Source organism: Macaca nemestrina, chromosome 16, assembly GCF_043159975.1.
Source record: "Macaca nemestrina isolate mMacNem1 chromosome 16, mMacNem.hap1, whole genome shotgun sequence".
Classification (NCBI taxonomy): Eukaryota; Metazoa; Chordata; class Mammalia; order Primates; family Cercopithecidae; genus Macaca; species Macaca nemestrina.
The window spans coordinates 84565788-84585580 of NC_092140.1; the positions used below are offsets into that span (position 1 = coordinate 84565788).

The window sequence follows — 19793 nt, forward strand, 5'->3', positions numbered from 1 at the left end:
TTCAAAAAAACTAGAAATCAAATATAATAGCTTATCACCTCTTATAACTTAGCCAATAAAGCAAAGTAAATATGAATAAAGAACATAATTAAGGAAATGAGGCAAGCAGTTCTAGTTTTATTGGCAGACCTTATAAAGAACACAGCAGTTTTTTTAAAACGAAAGCAAGTAATCCAAATTTTAAACTTTCTGGTTCAACTGTATATGTCTTACCTCTTAGAATGCAAAGCATTTTCTCTGATGCATTATCAACAAAATCATACTTGGTAAAGAACTAAATGCTGAATATTATAAAACTAACCACCTATAAGAAATGGTAACATTTTTATTTATAAAGAACACATCAGATGTCCACTTTACATAGAATTTTTTAAACCAGAAAATGAACTTAAGTACATTCTCTAAAACATATAGCATAACATGTGTATAAATTTGAAATTGGCCATAATAGGGAAAAGTCACTATAGCTTATACAAAGGTATAAGTAATTCAAGAAATCCGAAAATAATAAATTTTCAGAAAAAAATAGCATGTACTTGCATACCATCTACGGAACTTCACAGTTGCAAAATATAAGATATGATCAAAATTACTGTATCCTTCAGGGATGTCAATGCTTCATGAGTTAGATTTCTTATGAATCATATTTTCTGGAGACACCATTTAAAAAAAATAAATGTCATCCAAGCATTTAAAAGTTTAATCATCTTTATCAAATATAGTAAAATTTGCCCTAAAAATCTCATTAGAAATTATCTACAAAAGTTACCTGATTTAGAGGATCACTGCTTATATCTGATGGTTTATTTATATTCTTCATACAAATAATTTCATTTTCATTTAGACTGCAGAAGTGGAGTGAATTCAGAAGATCTGGAAGTTCCAAAGAAACTGCAGCTAAATCCTAATTTAAAATAATAACAATAAGTAACACTGTACAGTTGTTAAGGTTCCTATAAGGTGGACCCTATCCAAAAATTGTAAGGTCTACTGGCTAGGAAATTTCCTGGTTCATAACAGTTAACATCTATAGTTTATCATTCACAGATAATTTTTCAAAAATTCAAAACTAAAATATACTAAAATTATTATTATTATTATTTTTTTTTTTGAGACAGAGTCTCGCTCTGTTTCCCAGGCTGGAGTGCAGTGGCGTGATCTCGGCTCACTGCAACCTCCACCTCCCAGGTTCACGCCATTCTCCTGCCTCAGCCTCCCAACTAGCTGGGACTACAGGCGCCTGCCACCACACCCGGCTAATTTTTTGTATTTTTAGTAGAGATGGGGTTTCACTGTGTTAACCAGGATGGTCTCGATCTCCTGACCTCGTGATCCGCCCACCTCAGCCTCCCAAAGTGCTGGGATTACAGGCGTGAGCCATCGCACCCGGCCAAAACATACTAAAATTATTAAATACTGGCTATCCCTGTAGCCTTTAAAATGTATTGATATCAAGCTATAAAAAATTTTACAGGGTACCTATCACATCCATGGCAATTAAGCATTTAATAGTTTTTAGTAATGTCAACGTATAGGTCTTACTTAACTTTATGAAATTTTTTTCATACAAAATTTTTGGCTAGAGAATGTACATCCTAAAAACTTGTTTTTAACCCTGTACAATATAATCCGTTTTTCTGTCTCTCCTCTCCAAGGTATTGTATTAGACTTTAACTGATAATTTTAATGAAGATTAAAGGAAAAGAAAATTGCTTTTATTTCTTCTTCCTGTTTGCCCTTTATACACAAATATTTTACCCAGCTAAAGAATTATTAAAGTCTTTGACCCTTTGTAAAGTACTTTCCTTTATAAACATGGTTATATCAATAACTCTTACAGGAGGAGAACATTAAAGAAATATCTTGGAATATTTCTCTTTCCAGCTATATATGTTCTCAGGAATATATCCTCTCTTGTTCCTTCTGTCCAAATTATTTCCTTCAAGCAAGGCCACAATCAAAACATACAGCAGAGTTTTTGTCCATAATCACCTGATATGCATTATTCAGAAAGAACTAAAAAATGTTGTTTCCTCCTCTAGGAGGAGACACTTTATTGCCACAAAAGGAAATACGTAGAAATCACAAATTTTTAAGCAGCAGCATGAGGGAAAAAGAAAAGCATGCCTATCACATCTACAGGAACTTCAACCACTGTTTATGTAACTGTGAAGCTTTCCTTTGCAGATCCCAATCTCAAACATCAGTCCCTCAGTTAATAACTGCCTAAATCAAACAGGCTACAGTTTTGCATTGGCTAATTTTTACAAACCTTACCTTTTAAATTTAACTCAATCTTAATGAAAATGTTTACTATTAAGGTCAAAATTATGAAAGCCATCAAAATAAACAAACAAGTCATACATTCTGTATTATACACAGAATGGAGAAGTCAACCTGCAGTTTGCAACCTTCTCAGATAAATGACTTTTGTGGTCAAACCTAAAGCTGATTTCCATGACAAGAATACTCAGTAAAAATGCTAAAATTGACCATACCTGTACATGAGTGGCATCTGTCTCTTCATTAAAACCCAGAAATGTGACCTGAGTAAAGAACAAATAAACCTCCATTAATTTGAATTTTTAAATCTTTCAGGCTGGTGACAGAGCTGAGAAACAGGAAAAAACCGACAAAGCATTAAAATGTTGTCTGCCTTGAAAAGGATTTTTTTCAAAGATGACCCAAAAATATTTTTCACCAAAGATTGGGCTCCAAAATGCAGTTCTTGAACCTCATCCGTATCTCCCTCAGTAGCAAGTTCAATCAATTCTAACCCCAAAACATATTTCAAATACATCCACTTCTCTCCATTCCCTGGCCACCCTTCTCACCTACATTAGTACAATCCTCTCCTACCTGGTCCTACTACCAAGCCACTTCCCTATCCAAACTCTTCCATGCTTCCTGGGGCAAAATCCTAAGTGGGGTTACCTAATGCCTTCAACCTTCTACCATTTTCACTTACACACGAGCCCCCTTTCTAGGTCTGGAACACGCCCTGTACATTCCTAAGGACTTCATGGTTGTGCCCTCAATCTGGATCTCTCTTCCTTGGATGATTACATGCCTGGCTTCTCTTCATTCTTCAAGTTTCGATGCAAGTGTCACCTCCTCAGAGAGGCCTTCCCTGGGTAGACCCCTGAGGCTACTTCTTCATTGACTCTATGATACCACCATTTATTTCCTTCAATATCCTGACATAGAGATTACTCTGCAGAAGTTTATATAAACAGACTTTCTAAAGAATATCTGATGCATGAAGAACTGTCACATTATTAAAAAAGGACAAGTCACAGAAAAATTACTTACAGCACGCATACAATTTCAACCTTATTTTTAAAAACATATGCATGGAAAATAATACTGGAAGGTAATACACCAGAGTATAAGCAGTGATTAACTCTGGATGATGGAGCTATTTTTTTCCCACTCTTTTCCCCTCTGCATTTTTTCCCTAAGTCATAAGATCAATGATAGTCATTTTCTTGTTCTAATTTGAGTATTTCTTATTTTTCTACAAAGAATACATACTGGCCAGGTGCAGTGGCTCATGTCTGTAATCCCAGCACTTTGGGAGGCTGAGGTGGATGGATCACTTGAGGTCAGGAGTTCAAGACCAGCCTGGCCAACATGGTGAAACCTCGTCTCCACTAAAAATACAAAAAATTAGCCAGGCATGGTGGTGCATGCCTATAGTCCCAGCTAATCGGGAGGCTGAGACAGGAGAATCACTTGAACCCTGGAGGTGGAGGTTGCAATGAGCCAAAATCACGCCACTGCACTCCAACCTGGGCAACAGAGCAAGACTATGTCTCAAAAAAAGAAAAGAAAAAAAACATACTACTTTTAGAACCTGAAAAAGTGTTTACATTTATACTCTCTATGTATTTGGCATTACAGTAAGACATTTTTTCCATTTGAAGACAGTGTAGTACACTGTCCACTAAGCAACTGCTGTGGCTAAAAAATATACAATACTTAAATGACAGCAATATTAATAATCAATTCTCAAGAATGTGGGGAAAATAGTATAGTCAGAATACATAGCAACACTGAATATATTTTCGATCTATTTCTGATGATTCAGAAGCAAGTCAGAATCTTAAATTACTCTGAGATCTTTATTCTGATTAATTATGGCTCTTACTTCACGTAACAGTTACGGTTAATTTCTAGGCATCTAGGTAAACTGTTAACCTCTAGGAGCTTGTCTCCTTATCTATAAAACGTAAGGCAATATAACTTCCCTCTCATAGTTGTGAGGTTAACTAGATAATGTAGAGGAAAGTACCTAGCACATTACAGGCACTCAATAACAGATAGGCAAATAACTAATTGCCTTCCTTTATTTGAAAAGATACTCAGAGATTTGCACACCCTAAAGTGGGACAGAAATTCCACCTATTCTTTCAAGTTTCCTTTACTGAATACAAAACAGAAAATAAGCTGGCATAGGGTTTTGAAGATGCCAGGGGAGTTTTATATTTCCCATTGGTCTAGAAAGGCCTCACCAGGGAATGTGGGCTTGGAAAAGCAATGCGACCTATCTGAGCTAGAAAACTGCTGGAGAGCAGGACACAGGACATCATTTCATAGAAGATGAGTGTACGTATTAGGCCTGTTATGTTCTTTCACTGTTTATTTGGAAACAACCAACTAGATTAAGAGTGGCTTGGTTTTGCTAAAGTAAAATGAAAAAGGTTAGCAAAGAAAGTAATAGTGAAATTAAGCTGACACAAAAAGAAGAGGATGAGGCAGCAGAACACTACAGGCCTAAAACATATGCTCATCTTCCTATGAAATGACATCAAATAGAGAATTTCTCAAGGAGTATTAAAGAAAATCATCCACCTAAAACAGAATACATACAGTCCCCAACTTATGATGGTTGGACTTGTGATTTTTCAGCTTTACAATGGATTTATAAGGTCTTAAATGCATTTTCAACTTAGAATATTTTTGATGAACAGTGGATTTATCAGGATGTAACTCGATCATAAGTCCAGGAGCATCTATCCGTAACCACGATTTTATTAGAACCCTCATTTCAAAATAAAATGTTTTAACTTCAAATATTCATCAGTTGTGAGCTGCAATGACCTAATATATCTCATATTTGGTAACAAATGTGATGATGAAGTATGGATATATTATAGAAAAGGATCTTACTCCTTTTATAGCAATAAATTCAAACAAAGATTTGAAACACTGTAGCAGAGAAATAGGCGAGCAAGGTATATTATCTTATCCTCAAGTAATAGAGTGAATGTCTTAATTTCAAATATAAATTTATCACTACTTTTTCATTTTTAATCAAAGCACTGAATCTAAACAGTCAAGAAAATACCCCAAAAAATCAACATAAGAAACATGCATTTGTTTTATATTTCAGAATAGAAAAATTCATATTAAAGTACCAGTTACTGAATATAGTAGGCATCATCTAATACAATGTTATACATCCAATTAGTACTTTGCATAGAATTAAATGTGCTCATTTGTTTGAATTCATTGTCAATTAATAAAATTATTTTAGCCAGTATTTAAAACAGGTACTTCTTTTTTTTCCCCCTTTCCCACCCATATAACAGGTACTTCTGATACATGTAACAACATATAGAGATTTTAGGCATTTTAAAAATAGATTAGAGTCCTACAGAGATGCATGAAAATACGCTGTGCATTATTAGGAAAGGGTTTAGAAAGTAATATGTTAAACCTCAGTTAAACTGGCATGTTCATCCTGCTGTAAACAGTCCTCTGCTGTTACACTGCATAGTTCCTTCTCACTCTGCAATAAAGACTTTACAGACTGGAACACATCTTCACTGAAGCTCTGCAGGGGAAAGAAAACAAAGATACTTTAAATTCATTTAATTCTAAGACAAGGGTAAGAGATCCTGGAGGTGTTTTAGATAGTCACTCATTCTCTAACTAATATTCACTGGCACCTTTTGATACTGGATGCAGAACTCAATTCCACTGAGAAGCTCCATTCAGCTGAAAAGGCAGAGTTTCACATGCCCAAAACACATACATATACTAGAGCCTGGGCATTCAACTCACTAGAAGATCACGTGAATCTCACACCAGGTTCACTTACTCTTACCTTACACTAAAACTTAACACACTGCATATCTGATTTCCAAGTCACTGGTAGAACAGAAGCAACAATTCATATGATTGAATGAGATGATGTGGGAGCTGTAGTAAAGTGCACAACAGTGATTACTCCCTTAACAACAGTGATTACTCCATTAACAAAGTTGGAGACAGAAAAATAAGATAATAACAACAAAATAAGGTTTTCCATGGATCTTAAGGAAGCTGTCGGATGAAAATGAGAAGCGATTCCAGATTTCAGGGTGAGATGTTTGTCACAAGTACAAGGAACAGAGGGAGGAAAAAGCTATATGAAGAAAATAATAAGTACTATAGTCAGGCATAAATAGGACACTTATTTCCTTTCCTTCTACCTTATGCCCCCTTCCACTGACTTGTCAATCTGCTCTTCTATCAGAAATGTCCTTACTTCCCAGTCGTCCCATGTAGAAATCCTACCCATCCCAAGACCTGTGAAGATTTTCCCATTGTTCAGCCCTAATAAATCTCTCTCAAAGTTCCTGCTGTATGTTGTGCATTAAAATCATTTAATCCACACCAAAACATATTATAATTATTGGCCGGGCACAGTGGCTCATGTGTGTAATCCCAGCACTTTGGGAAGCTGACGCGGGTGGATCACTTGAGGTCAGGAGTTCGAGACCAGCCTGGCCAACATAGTGAAAGCCGGTCTCTTCTAAAAATACACAAATTAGCCTGGCATGGTGCCACGTGCTTGTAAACCCAGCTACTCGGAAGGCTGAGGCAGGAGAATTGCTTGAACCTGGGAGGCAGAGGTTGCAGTTAGGTGAGATTGCGCCACTGCACTCCAGCCTGGGCGACAGAGATTACGTCTCAAAAACAAAAAGCATATTATAATTACTATACTCAGATTGTTTCCTACCCATTAAAACAAATTATGGAAGTCACAGACTGTGTTTCACTCACTTTGTTTCCCCATATTTCAGAACCTGACACTAGATGAACTGAAACAGCTGCTAATCTTAACAAATTAAAATAAATGGAAATCTTTAGTCTAAAAGAAGAGGTAAAAATATGTACTCAAAAAATTTATGATAAAAAGCTGTGCTGTTACATTTGAATCTGACCTGTCATTACAAATTCATAATTCTTTGAACACACGTACTACCTTTTTCCATTGAAAAGTCTTACAAACAATGACCTTCAGTAGCAATGAGCATACTCAGCACCCAGCTTTTGGTCTCTAAATATCTATCACCAATAAAAAGAACTAGAGTTCCCTGGGGAAATAGCTGGTTCCAGGTCTGAGGCTGAGAACGTATGAAGCGAGCCTGAAACATCTAACTGAGCCAGAATGCAAGGAAATGCTCAAAGACTAACAGGATCATTTCAAAAAAATACAGAAGCCAGCTTGAAAGAATTCCCACTGGCCAAATATGGGACAACTTCAAATCAAGAAGAATGAAAATGGTAATGAATTATGACTACTGTATTAAAAAAAATCTGTGAGTCCATTAAAAGAGAAAACGTCAGAGGAGCTCTTCTTTACCTAAAAATGCTGGCTAGTATAGACAGAATGACAAATTTAGAAAACCCCATTTGTAAATTCCCAATGCAATTACTGATTTAGGAAAGGATTATCCACGTATCCTCAATCTACTGTATTAAAAGCTGGGGAAAAGGACACTCATACTGTCTCAGAGGATCACCTTATAGTTTATTAAGTGTATTAATCATAAAGAGATTATGTGCATTTATATTGCAGATATCTGGTGGTTATTATCTTAACCACCTAGTGAAGCCTAACATCAACAATATGGACTTCAGATCTGATAGACAGGAATGAACACATCATCACCTTTCAGATGTTCTGTTGAACCTAATTACGGGGAAAAACATATGAACCCAAATATGAAAAGACTCTACAACACAACTGGCCTAGACTCTTCGGAAGATTTGCTGCATGAAAAAAGAATTTAGACTATTGGAATGGTCTAGAATGGGGAAAACCCAAAACAATACCCAAATAGAGTGTGTGAACCTTGACTGCATCCTAGAAGAGAAGCAAGGAGAAAATTACAAGGCTACCTGAGACACAGGGAAATCTGTGTTTGGAATGCATGCTAGATGATGTTACTGAATTAACGATTTTCGAAGAGATGAAGTAAAATAATGTCTGCAGTCTACTCTCATACAATTGCAAAAGGGAAAGAGTGTGTGTGTGTGTGTGTGTGTGTGTGTGTGTGTGTGTACACAGAGAGAGAGAGGGTATGGCAAAATGTTAACCGAGGGTGAATCTGAGTGAAGAATGTATGAGGTGTTCATTCTACTAGGTTTTTTTTACCAACTTTTCTGTGGGCTTGAAAATATTCAATATTTTAAATAATTTTGTTTTCCTTAACGAATGGGGATTTTCACACTAATTTAGAAACAGGAAATCAAAACAGGAAAAAATATGTGAAATCTGAACGTGAACTGTCAATATAAACTCATGACACTGTAAGTGCAAAGGCAACTCTTAGTATCCAGACCTTGGTTTTTAAGTACTATTCAGGGTTCTTTTAAAAAAAAAAAAAAAAAAAAAAGCCAATTTCAGGTCTGAGGAAGGTAAAGTAGGTGAAATTGGGTCGTCCTGTACCAAAAGGATACCACCAGAAAGTGAAAAAGCAATCAAAGTTATGAGCCTGAGACAAAAGGATATAGGCACCTACTCGGAGGGGCTCTCAGGTATCAATTTTGGAAAAATTTGAGCAACTTAAATAGATGAATGAATGAATGACTATAAAGAAATAAAAGGTTATAAAATATAGAACTGCAAAAATCCATGAGTTCAGAGCATTACAAACAAATTAGTGAATGAATGTGGGGAAATAAACTCACCTGCTACCATTGGTGCTAACTACGATGCCCTGTCATTAATCTGAAAACTGGTATTTAAAGGACATTTGACCTGCCTCTATAGGAGATATTACATAGTTCATCTAAGGTGAATGAGGGAAGCTTTTCTTTAAGAATACCAGCTAATAAACATGAAAGGAATGGTAGAATTAGGAAAATCACCATTTTGCAACTCCCATGAAATAATGAATTCAGGAAAGGGTAATCAAGGGATGCCAAAAACATTAGCTCAATATTTGTTGGGAAAAAAAGGATATTTGCACACAGCCAAGTATCATCATAGATTATCTGCTAACCAAAAAACAGAAAATGTACTTTTACAATGAACAATTCTAGCAGGGTTATCACCTTAGTCAACTGATCAATCACAGCATCACTGATCATGGGAAAACCTGAAATTCTGTCCTCACATTACCCTATAAAGTATTCTTGCCATAAATGCTTAATCTGCTCCAACTAAACCTTTAAACGTAACTTCTACTTTACACGAAATATACAACGGAGGGGATCAAATTAAATAGCAATATGAGAAAACAACCAGACAAATCCAGATGTGGAACATGGTACAAGAAAACTAGCGTGGCCTATTCAAGATGTCAGAATTGAATATAACGAGGAAAAAAAAAAAAGGAAAAATTCTTTCAAACCAAAAGAAATGCTAAGAGACTAAGAGACAAAGAGACAAAGAGTCTAAGAGACAAAGAGACTAAAAGGCTAGACTGGATCCAAACAGGGGCGGAGAGAACTATAAAAGATATTTTGGGTGTAACACAGGATATCTGAGTATGGCTGGGTATTAGATACACGGGAATTTATTTTTCTTGATGTGTTCATGGTATTAGTGTTATGTGGGAAGATGTTGTTATTCCTGGGAGAAGCATGCTGAAGTGTTCAGGGTGAAGAAACATTATGATCATAACTTGCAAATGGTTCTGCCTAAAAGTAAATACACACATACACAGACACAAAGCAAACAAGACAAATTATTAACTACTGTTGGATATGGGTGGTAGGTATGTGGGTTTGTGTGTGTATTATGCTTTTAACTTTCCCAATAAATATTTAATGTATCTCTATATTTAATGCAAATTAAAGTGAAATCTAAAGAATTCAAGTACATCTTTCAATTTCCACAGTAGCCAATAGGGAAGTGTCTGTCATTAAGAGGAATCAAGATGTAGAAGGTGGTGTATGTGTGTGCATAACTGTTTACATAAACAGTATGCAATATTTGGATTCACACACTTTTATCTAAAAGGGATTCCAATAATTCAAGTTGAATTCAAATTAAATCTTTACTGAGTGCCTAATATGAACAATACGCTGAATAACAAAAGACACTAACCTGGTAATACTATGAAATTTCAGTTGCTACCTAATCCCTGAATCTATGGCAATGTATGGGATAAATATTCAAGTCAGGTACTATCATTCTTGAAGACCATGGTATCAGTTTGCTATTACATTTTGTATATATTATTAGTTATAATTATTAGTTTAAAGCCAGCAGTATAATCAATTTAAAGCTATGGGTCTAGCTGCTAATCTGAAAAAAGTATAATAAATACACTATAGTTTACAAAGAGTAAAAACAGAAAATAGTTTTTATTGTACTTTTTTCAAATGAAAAAGTGGACCTATTAAATTTAAAGGTAATTTACCTCAAAACACATGGAGCATATTACTTAAAAATGTAATTGGCCGGATGCGATGGCTCACGCCTGTAATCCCAGCACTTTGGGAGGCTGAGGCAGGCAGGTCACGAGGTCAGGAGATCGAGACCATTCTGGCTATCACGGTGAAACCCTGTCTCTACTACAAATACAAAAAAAGTAGCCGGGCGTGGTGGCAGGTGCCTGTAGCCCCTGCTACTAGGGAGACTGAGGCAGGAGAATGGCCTGAACCCAGGAGTCGGAGCTTGCAGTTGGCCGAGACCGTGCCACTGCACTCCAGCCTGGGCAACAGAGCGAGACTCCGTCTCAAAACAAAGAAAAAAAAAAAGGCCATGCGTGGTGGCTCACACCTGTAATCCCAGCACTTTGGGAGGCCGAGGTGGGCGGATCATGAAGTCAGGAGTTCAAGACCACCCTAGCCAATATGGTGAAACCCCGTCTCTACTAAAACTACAAAAAAAATTAGCCGGGCATGGTGGTGGGCACCTGTAGTCCCAGCTAGTTGGGAGGCTGAGGCAGAAGAATCGCTTGATCCTGGGAGATGGAGGTTGCAGTAAGCCAAGATCACGCCACTGCACTCCAGCCTGGGCAACAGAGTGAGACTCCAATTCAAAAAAAAAAGTAATTAACATACTGTTTAAGGATAAGTTTACTTTCTATTTTGCAGGCATCCTGTAGATTTAGAAGCCATCCTCTCAGAGTTAGTAGTCAAACCTATACATCTTTTAGCTCTCTACATAAATGAATGACAGGCCCAGAAACTCATAGCAACACTGATAATTAGAATTTGGAAAGATCAGCAAAGGAGACAAGAGTTACCATAAAAGAGAAGGAAAGCAAGAAAAATACTATAATGAAAGTCAAATATTGTCTTAACGTGTAAGGATTGGTCAACGGTGTCATATAATGCAGAAGATGAAGTCCAGAAAAAGAAATAACAAAGACTGTTAATTATCCTCCAGGCTCCATTCCTCCTTCTTTGTTTATGGGTAGTGCCTCCAAAGTTTTAGCAAAGACAAAAATGTCAAGAAATGGAAGGTTAACCAAATTGTTTTAAGAGAGGAAGCGAGGGGGTTCCTCCTTAGACTAGAAGGAAGAAAGGATTAAGAATCATATTTTGTTTGCTTGCTACTGATTACCCAACATCTAACATATGGCCTGGCATAAAATAACTCAAGTGTATATTTGCTGAATGAATGAATGAATGGTAAAGCTAAAGGTATATAAGAAAGCTTACACCCGACAGCCTATATTGCAAAAAAGCAGATGGATATCTGTGTTTAGAGAAAAAACGGGGAGAAAGCACTGTGATCTTTAGGAAATAAAATCACTGTAATCATGATTTTGTATCACTATTTTCATACATGCCAATCTTTGCAGTAGTTGAATGTTACTAATTCAAATAATAAGATCCATTTAAACAAAACATCATAGCTGTAGGACATAAAAAAAAATCAACATTTTAATTAAAACTTTCACTAAAAGAAACCTAATAGAGTGAACTTACTTTTCTGATAGATGCTTTAGTCTTCATGTGATTGTTTCTGAAAGTCGCCATAACTATTTTTTGTCGTATATAATCAATGAAGAGTTAATCCACAAAACACCTAAAGAAAACATATTGAAACAACTTATTTATTGATTTTAACAATTCAGGCAAGTATTTTGTGCTAAATTAATTTCTTTTAACTCAGTCATTAAAAGAAAAAATGAAAACAAAAATAATCTGAGCCCCCCCCCCAATTTCCTTGTAATCCAGCAAGAATATTTGAAAAATAAAAGAATATTGGTATCTTAATGAGATAGAAAATTATTTTAAAAATCTTATATTTTGGTTCAAAATTATAAAATAGTCTATACCCTTATCTATTCAATCTCACTGTCCTTCTTTATTGCAAAGCATCAAAGAGAAAGATTTGAAAAACAAGTTTTTAAAAAAATATTTTAAAAATAAAAGCTTAAGTAGAGAATATTACAAAAAGAATTAAAACTTCCCTGCCTCCCAAAAGTCACTCATCTCTATGGCAACAGTGAATGCTCTTGACATTCTTATTTCTTGAGGAGAAAGGTTTGATAATACACAAATGAGAAATCTGCACATATCAAATTAGATAAACAAATTCTTTACATAGGAAGCTTAAGAGCATACCACTGACAAAATTTCAGACATCCAAATCAAATGATTAATAGTACTTGACACACACCTGCCACGTGAAACACTCAAAATGAAGTCTCAACTTTTTAAAGATGTTTTAATATCTTTGAGAACTTAAATCCACTCCAGGCATTAACCACTCGGTATCTACATTTGACCATAGTATCTTGTCCATTCATTTAAAATCTACTTGTGCTAGATGCTATGGATACAAGAGAAACAAGATAGATATGGCCCTCCTGCATTCAAATCCTTCAAAGTAAAGAGTAGAAGTGGAGAACTAAATACTTTTTTAAAAAAAATCAAATAAATAAAGATTTAAGAAATTCTTAGTTTCAAGTATTTTCAGAAAATCAATCTGGTCTTATCAAGAATTGCCCAGTTGAAGCCGGGCACAGTGGCGCGTGAGAGGCTGATGTGGGAGGACTGCTTGAGCCCAGGAATTCAAGGCCAGTCTAGGCAATATAGTAAGACCCAGTTTCTGAAAAAAATAAAAAACAAAAAAATGAATTGCTTAGCTGAGGTTTCCAAGACATTTGGTTAACATAAATTTATACTATGAGATTTATACGCAAAAACAAACTTCAAGGTAGCCCCCACCGTCAGAACTTTTAAAAAACGAAATTTTAGTCAAGTTCAAATTGCATATTCTTTTGCTATGCAGATAAGACTACAGCGTGAGTGCACAAACACGCACACTTTAGAGATTTCTACATTTTAATTTTTAGACAAAGAAATACAATGGTATTCTATTATGAACTAAGATTAAGCCCTAGTGGTCTCTATAACAATAAAATCTGATTACTGAAATTGAAGCAGCATCATGAGAAAGGCTCAGCCTAACACAAGGCGTTCCCATCAGCACAAGGTAAAGAAAGGGTGATACCCCAGAATCCAGAAGAGGACCATGCGTGTTCCTGTGCTGCCTCTTATTAGCTTTGTTTCCTCCGGGTCAACTGCAATGTCTCTGGAACTTTTTCCTCAATGTCTACGATACCATATTTACCAGACAAGTTTACTGTGAGAACCAAATGAAAAATAATTTACGGGAGGTACTTTGAAAACTACAAAACACAGGTAAAAGACGACTTAAATATTTACCTATGGACCAAAATGATCAAGTGGACTAAAAATTATCAAAACAAGGCTTAAGTATAAAAATGTATAGTAGCCAAAGCAAAAAGATAATCCTTGTATTTGTCCCAGTCCACCTCACTCTCCTTTCTCCTCTACAGTGTTCTCCTCAACTGCCAGAAAACCTCAGAGGCAAATGGGCTTTTCTCAAATGTAACATAAAACACAGAAGCCAGCATAAGGGTTCCAAGAAACCAGAGACTGGCAAAGTCGGCTCCTAACTAAAGTGGCACCTACAGGGAGGTTTTGTAATGCGTGTCAAAACCCTGGAAATACTTCTTTGACTCAGCATTTCTGCTTTTGGGAATGCATCAAAGCAAATAATGATCCTAGAGCATCCAGCTTATTAACAAGGGCTCATAAGGAACCAAGTGCTCTGTTTTGCTAGGAGGTTTATGTAAACATCTCGTGTCGTCCTTAAGACTACAGAATAGGACCCCAGTTTGACAATGAGAATCATCGAGGCAAGAGGAAGCTTATCAATTTGCCCAGGCCCACACAGTAAATAAATGGCAGAGGTGGGATTCAAGTTCAAATTTTCTAACTCCGGCACTGGGGCTCTTCACCGCTCCTCTACGGTGCATAAAGGTTTTATAGTCTGGTTCACTACAACTCACAATAGAAATAAGAAGCAATCTAGATGCCAGAAACAAAAGAGTAATTAAACGATCTTAAGTTCATTCCCACAATGACGCCATGGCAGCCATTAAAAACAATTCTGCAGGACAAAGGAATGGCACGCCTTACATCACTTTCTCTGAGTCGTCTCCTAACCTTGCCTGAAAGGGAAGTAGGGAAAAGAGACAGGAAACAACAATTACCTTGGCAGCTACTGACTAAAGTCAACTGAGCAAAGATAAACATTAACTCCCAGGAGACTTCACCATCAAATAAATGGGACCAACTATCTAAATGAGCTGCTCACCCTCAGGTGCAACAAGCACCTAAGGTAGAAGAAGCAGTTTCAAAGTGGGGCAGGGAGAGGGGGGAGCGCTCTGAAACAACACCTGGGATTTGACAGGGCTGGCTACCCCTGTTCACTTTACCCACAATTTTCCTGCATGGCAGATTCAGATAAAACACCCTTACTCAAGATTGAATAATAAAGCAAATGGAGTTCAGTATGGGATCTGTGAAGAAACACAGAAATACAAACAACACATAATATACACAAAAAGAAAAAATCCAGAGAAATATAATCATGCCCCTGCAACTCACATTATCTCAGAATTCAAATCATTGTTTGAAATTAATGAAAGAGAAACAGTTCAATTCTCTATTTACACTCTGTTTCACTCATGGAAGAAAACAGCTTCCTGCCCTAATCCACCACTTTTTCACTGAAACGTAAGTAAAATATTGTCTCAGGAAGAAAGAAATCTATTAGACAATATCTGTGCAACATAAAAGTGAATCCAATATGAGATGATATGACATACTTTTGTAAAGCAAAGAAAAAAATCATCTTTGGAAATGATGCTAAGATTGATGGGAGAAGAAAGGATAACAGCTAGAGCAGGATTTCTTCAGCATCTTGTATAATTAGAGAGCACATCGTTTTTGACAGATTTCACACGAAAAACAAAAATACAGTATTTTCCCCTAAAATACATTTGTATTATGTTAAACTTTTCATTTAATGCTTTACTGCTTTGTGCCCTATTCTGGATAAAGAAACAAGAGTCCTAAGCAAAGAATAACTAAATGTGTTATTTATAGTCAAAGAAATTAAACTGAACCTACATGGCTTGGAAAAAAGCAGATGAGAGACAAGAAACAGGCAGACAAGGCAAACAACTACAAAGTAAGCCACTATAGCTCAGGAAACACACAGAAAACTACCACTAAACAAAAGAAATTCCCCTTAGAAATAACAAAAAAGCAGAGCAGACATTGCTAAAAACAATGGAAAACCAAGAAGATTTTAAGAAAAATCACAGAATGCAAAAGTAAACAAATGAAAGCAATGAGAGAAACAAGTATAAAGAATACAGAGAACACAGATATAGGGCACTTTAAATAAATACACATAGCCTTTGGTCCTGCTATTTCACTTCTTAAAATTTATCCTACACATATACTTGCACGAAATTCACTAAGATACGTGAAAGACTACTCACTGAAATAAAATGAAAAAACTGAAAATAACCAACAAGTTCATCAACTCAAATAAATTCACATGACTATTACTCAGCAATTGGAAATAATGAGTTAGAGTGAGCCATACTGGTGTGAAAGAGCAAGTTGCAAAATGGTGTAAATAGTATGCTCTCACTTGTAATTAAAAAAAAAAAAAGCTGGCCTAGCACAGTGGCTCCCAGCACTCTGGGAGGCCAAGGCAGGAAGATCACTTGAGGCCGGGAGTTCAAGACCAGCCTGGGCAACATGGCAAAACCCCAACTCTACTAAAAATACAAAATTTAGCTGGGTGTGGTGGTATATGCCTGTGGCAGGTATAATCCCTGCCACTCGGGAGGCTGAGGCACAAGAATTGCTTGAACCCAGGAGGCGAAGGTTGCAGTGAGCCAAGATTGTGCCACTGCACTCCAGCCTGGGCCACAGAGCAAGACTCTGTCTCAAAAAAAAAAAAAAAAGAGAAAGAAAAAGAAAAGAAAAAATTATATACAGACGCAACTCTGACACATATATGTATTTGTGCATCCATAGGAAACGACTTGAAGGAGGTACACTAAACTGATGCCAGTGGTCACCCATGACAAGTGGGACTTACATTTTATAACATGTCATCTATCTACAATATGAGAAGACAATAGGTCATTAAGTAAAATAAGACAGGTTCTGTCATATTAGCATTATCCCATTTTGTGAAAAATCTGCATAACTGCATGTGTGTATCTATACGTGTAATATAAAAGAAGACATACACTAGACAGGTACAGACAATGGTTTTATCTGGGTAGATACAATCGTGGGTATTTCATTTTGTGTCTATGTATGTTGAGTTTTATACTTCTCTGAATGAACATAAATTCTTTTATAATTAAAAAATATATATTCTCCAAGTCTTTATCTCCTCTGACCTAAGAAATGTTCAAGTTGACATCACCTATTACTTGACCTTTTTTGTATCAGGAGAGTTAACCATGCCAGAGTCTGTGAAACGCCTATCAACAATATTGCCATATCTTGACTCTCCTCCTACTGCACTAGTTCTCAAACCTCAGTACATATACACATCAGCTTATTTCTAGCACACACAACTCCCCCACCAGAAGATCCAAATTCAATAGGTCTACATGGAACACAGGAATCTGTAATTTTAACAAGTGCCACATGTAATTTCTGGTTGAGAAAAACTTGTCTCTTTCTACATAAATTTCCTTTCCTAAAGTATTTTATAACTTGTTACTCAAATACTAATATTTCCTAGTCTTCATCCGTATCCTCTTGTCTCATTTTATTTAGTTTTTCAAGGACATTCTATCCTTACCTCTGGTTTTAACTATGCAAACAACCCCCTAATTTATTCTTCAGTTCTGTATATCTAATTTCCTATTAGAGACTTCCAACTAAATATCCCAGTTACTCCAAAATTTGTATGTTCAAAAGGTAAATAACACTTTCTCCCTAAACGATCTCCTCCTGTATTCTCTCTGTCAGTAAGAGCCATTAAACCAAACCCAACCAGTAGGCCAAGCTGGAAACTGGTCTTCCCCTCTATTCCTACAGACGACCACATCTAGTAAATTGCCAAATCCTGACCTGTCATTCTCCTAAACTTCTCTCAAATCTACCCTCTCTCTTCCATCAGCTGAACTGCTACTTATTACTCACGCATCAGTTCAAGAACTTCCCTCCCTAAAACAGGCTTGGTTCATATCTCTCCTTTATCCCTCCTTGCCCAAATAGTAGCCATCTCCTTAGTGCTGCCTAAGTGGTTTACAGTTTAAGCCTCTGGTGCCTCTGATTGCATACTTCCCTCCTGTTGTAAGTTCCCTGAGGACAAAAGTGTTTTATGTATTTGTATTTTTACATAGTAGGCATTCAAACACCTGCTGAACTAATAAATAAAAAGTAACATATTTAAAGAACGAAGTTCAAAGCATGATGTAGGCTGAAAAACATAAAATAGAATAAAGAGCAAAGTATGCCTTTAAATATTTAAATGAATATGTCTACATTTAATGAGTTTGTGAAAACACATTTGTGTTTCCACTAATTTCTACTTTATAGTATCTGAGATCATATTTAGAGTAAGTGCTCCAAATACACATTTTGACCAAATGCCAAATGGCCAAGTGCTAAAAATTAACATTCTGTTGAATATAACTACAAGAAAACAGGATAGAATATATATGAAACATTGGTTTTAAACATCAGACAACAGGCAACACAGGACTGTGACCCCTGAGAGAAGGGAAACCCTGGCTGCCAGCTACTTCCCGGTCACAACACAGGGACAGGAAAGCCAAGCAGTCCGGTGGTTTCGCTGAGTTTTAAACAGAGATCAGTTTGGGGAGACCAACATGGCTAGAATTTACAGGGTATTATGCTGGAGGGAGAAAGTGAGTGAGAGCCCTAGAGAGAAACCATAATATATTCCACCAGAATAGAAAAACCTTGTAATATATCAGGCAATGATAGACTCCTCAGAAGAAGGAGTAGCCTTAGCAGAGGTAGCCTTAGTAGAGGCAATAATTCAGCACTACACTAAAAACTATTCTGGACCCACACTAATAAATTCTAAAAGCAAGCCTTGAAACAATCCAACAGATTCCAAATAACTGTGCACCCCAACTAAATCCAACACACTTAAGTAATATAATAAATTAAGCAAGCAACAGTATAAACTCAATGGCTCATATACAATAAAAATTACCAAGCATGCAAAGGAAGAGAAAAATATGAACCATAACCAGGAGGAAAAAAAAGTCAATAAATGAAGACGTAGAAATGACAGCGATGATAGCAGGAACAGAAAAGGATTGTAAAACTATAGTACAAAGATGTTCCATATTCTCAAGGAGTGAGAGGAAAACATCATCATGATAAGGAGAGAAGAAGATACAAAAGATACCAAAATTGAACTTTTAGAGATGAAAATTAAATATACCATACTGAAAGCAAAAACCATACTGGATACAATTAACAGATTAAAGAAGAAAAGCTCAGTGAACTTGTAGACAATGTAATAGAAACTATCCAAAATGAAACATGGAGAGAAGAAACTTAAAAACAAACCTAGAGTGTGACAGTGTGACTTTTTAAGCACCATAAAAGGTGAACAACTGGAGTTCCACAGAGAGAGAGAGAGAGAGAGAGAGAGAGAGAGAGAGAGAGAGAGAGAGAGCAAGAGAGAGAGAGAGAGCAAGAGAGAGTGCGAGTTGGGGAAGCAGGTGCAGAAAAAAAATATTTGAAGACAAAATAGCAGAGAGGTTCCCAAATTTGAAGAAAACCATAAACTGACAGTACCAAGGAAGCTCAACAAACCCTAAGAATAAACATAAAGAAAGCCAAGGCAAATCACAACCAAATGGCTGAAAACCAGCGATAAAGAAAAAATATTAATTGACCAGAAAAAAAGTACACATTATATACAGAGGAACCAAGGACAACAGACTTCACATTTATATGAACCAGAAAACAAGACAATGGAGCACTATCTTCAAAGGACTAAGAAGGAAAAAAAAAAAGCATCAACCCAGATATACTCAATGAAAATATATTTCAAAAATTAAGGCAAAATAAATTTATTCAGATGAATAAGGGCCGTGAAAATTCACCACCAGTTGACCACCACTAGAGTAACTGTGGAAAGAAATTTTTCAGGCAAAGAAAAACAGTACCAGATGGAAATCTGAATCTTACACAAAGGAATAAAGAAC

General features: G+C 36.3%; 1 protein-coding gene across 3 annotated transcripts in view; it reads right to left on the bottom strand.

Moving 5' to 3' along the window:
• LOC105491725 (A-kinase anchoring protein 11) overlaps positions 1 to 19793 on the bottom strand; it is a 51552-nt gene that overhangs the window by 24503 nt on the left and 7256 nt on the right. For all 3 annotated transcript variants that reach the window (XM_011758373.3, XM_011758374.3, XM_011758372.3), the window contains exons 2-5: positions 12166 to 12265; positions 5723 to 5839; positions 2499 to 2546; positions 770 to 904 (exon numbers count right to left, since the gene is read on the bottom strand). In XM_011758373.3, the coding sequence (XP_011756675.2) occupies positions 770 to 904; positions 2499 to 2546; positions 5723 to 5839; positions 12166 to 12216 (351 nt within the window). In that variant the 5' untranslated portion in view covers positions 12217 to 12265. The remainder of the gene's footprint in view (positions 1 to 769; positions 905 to 2498; positions 2547 to 5722; positions 5840 to 12165; positions 12266 to 19793) is intronic.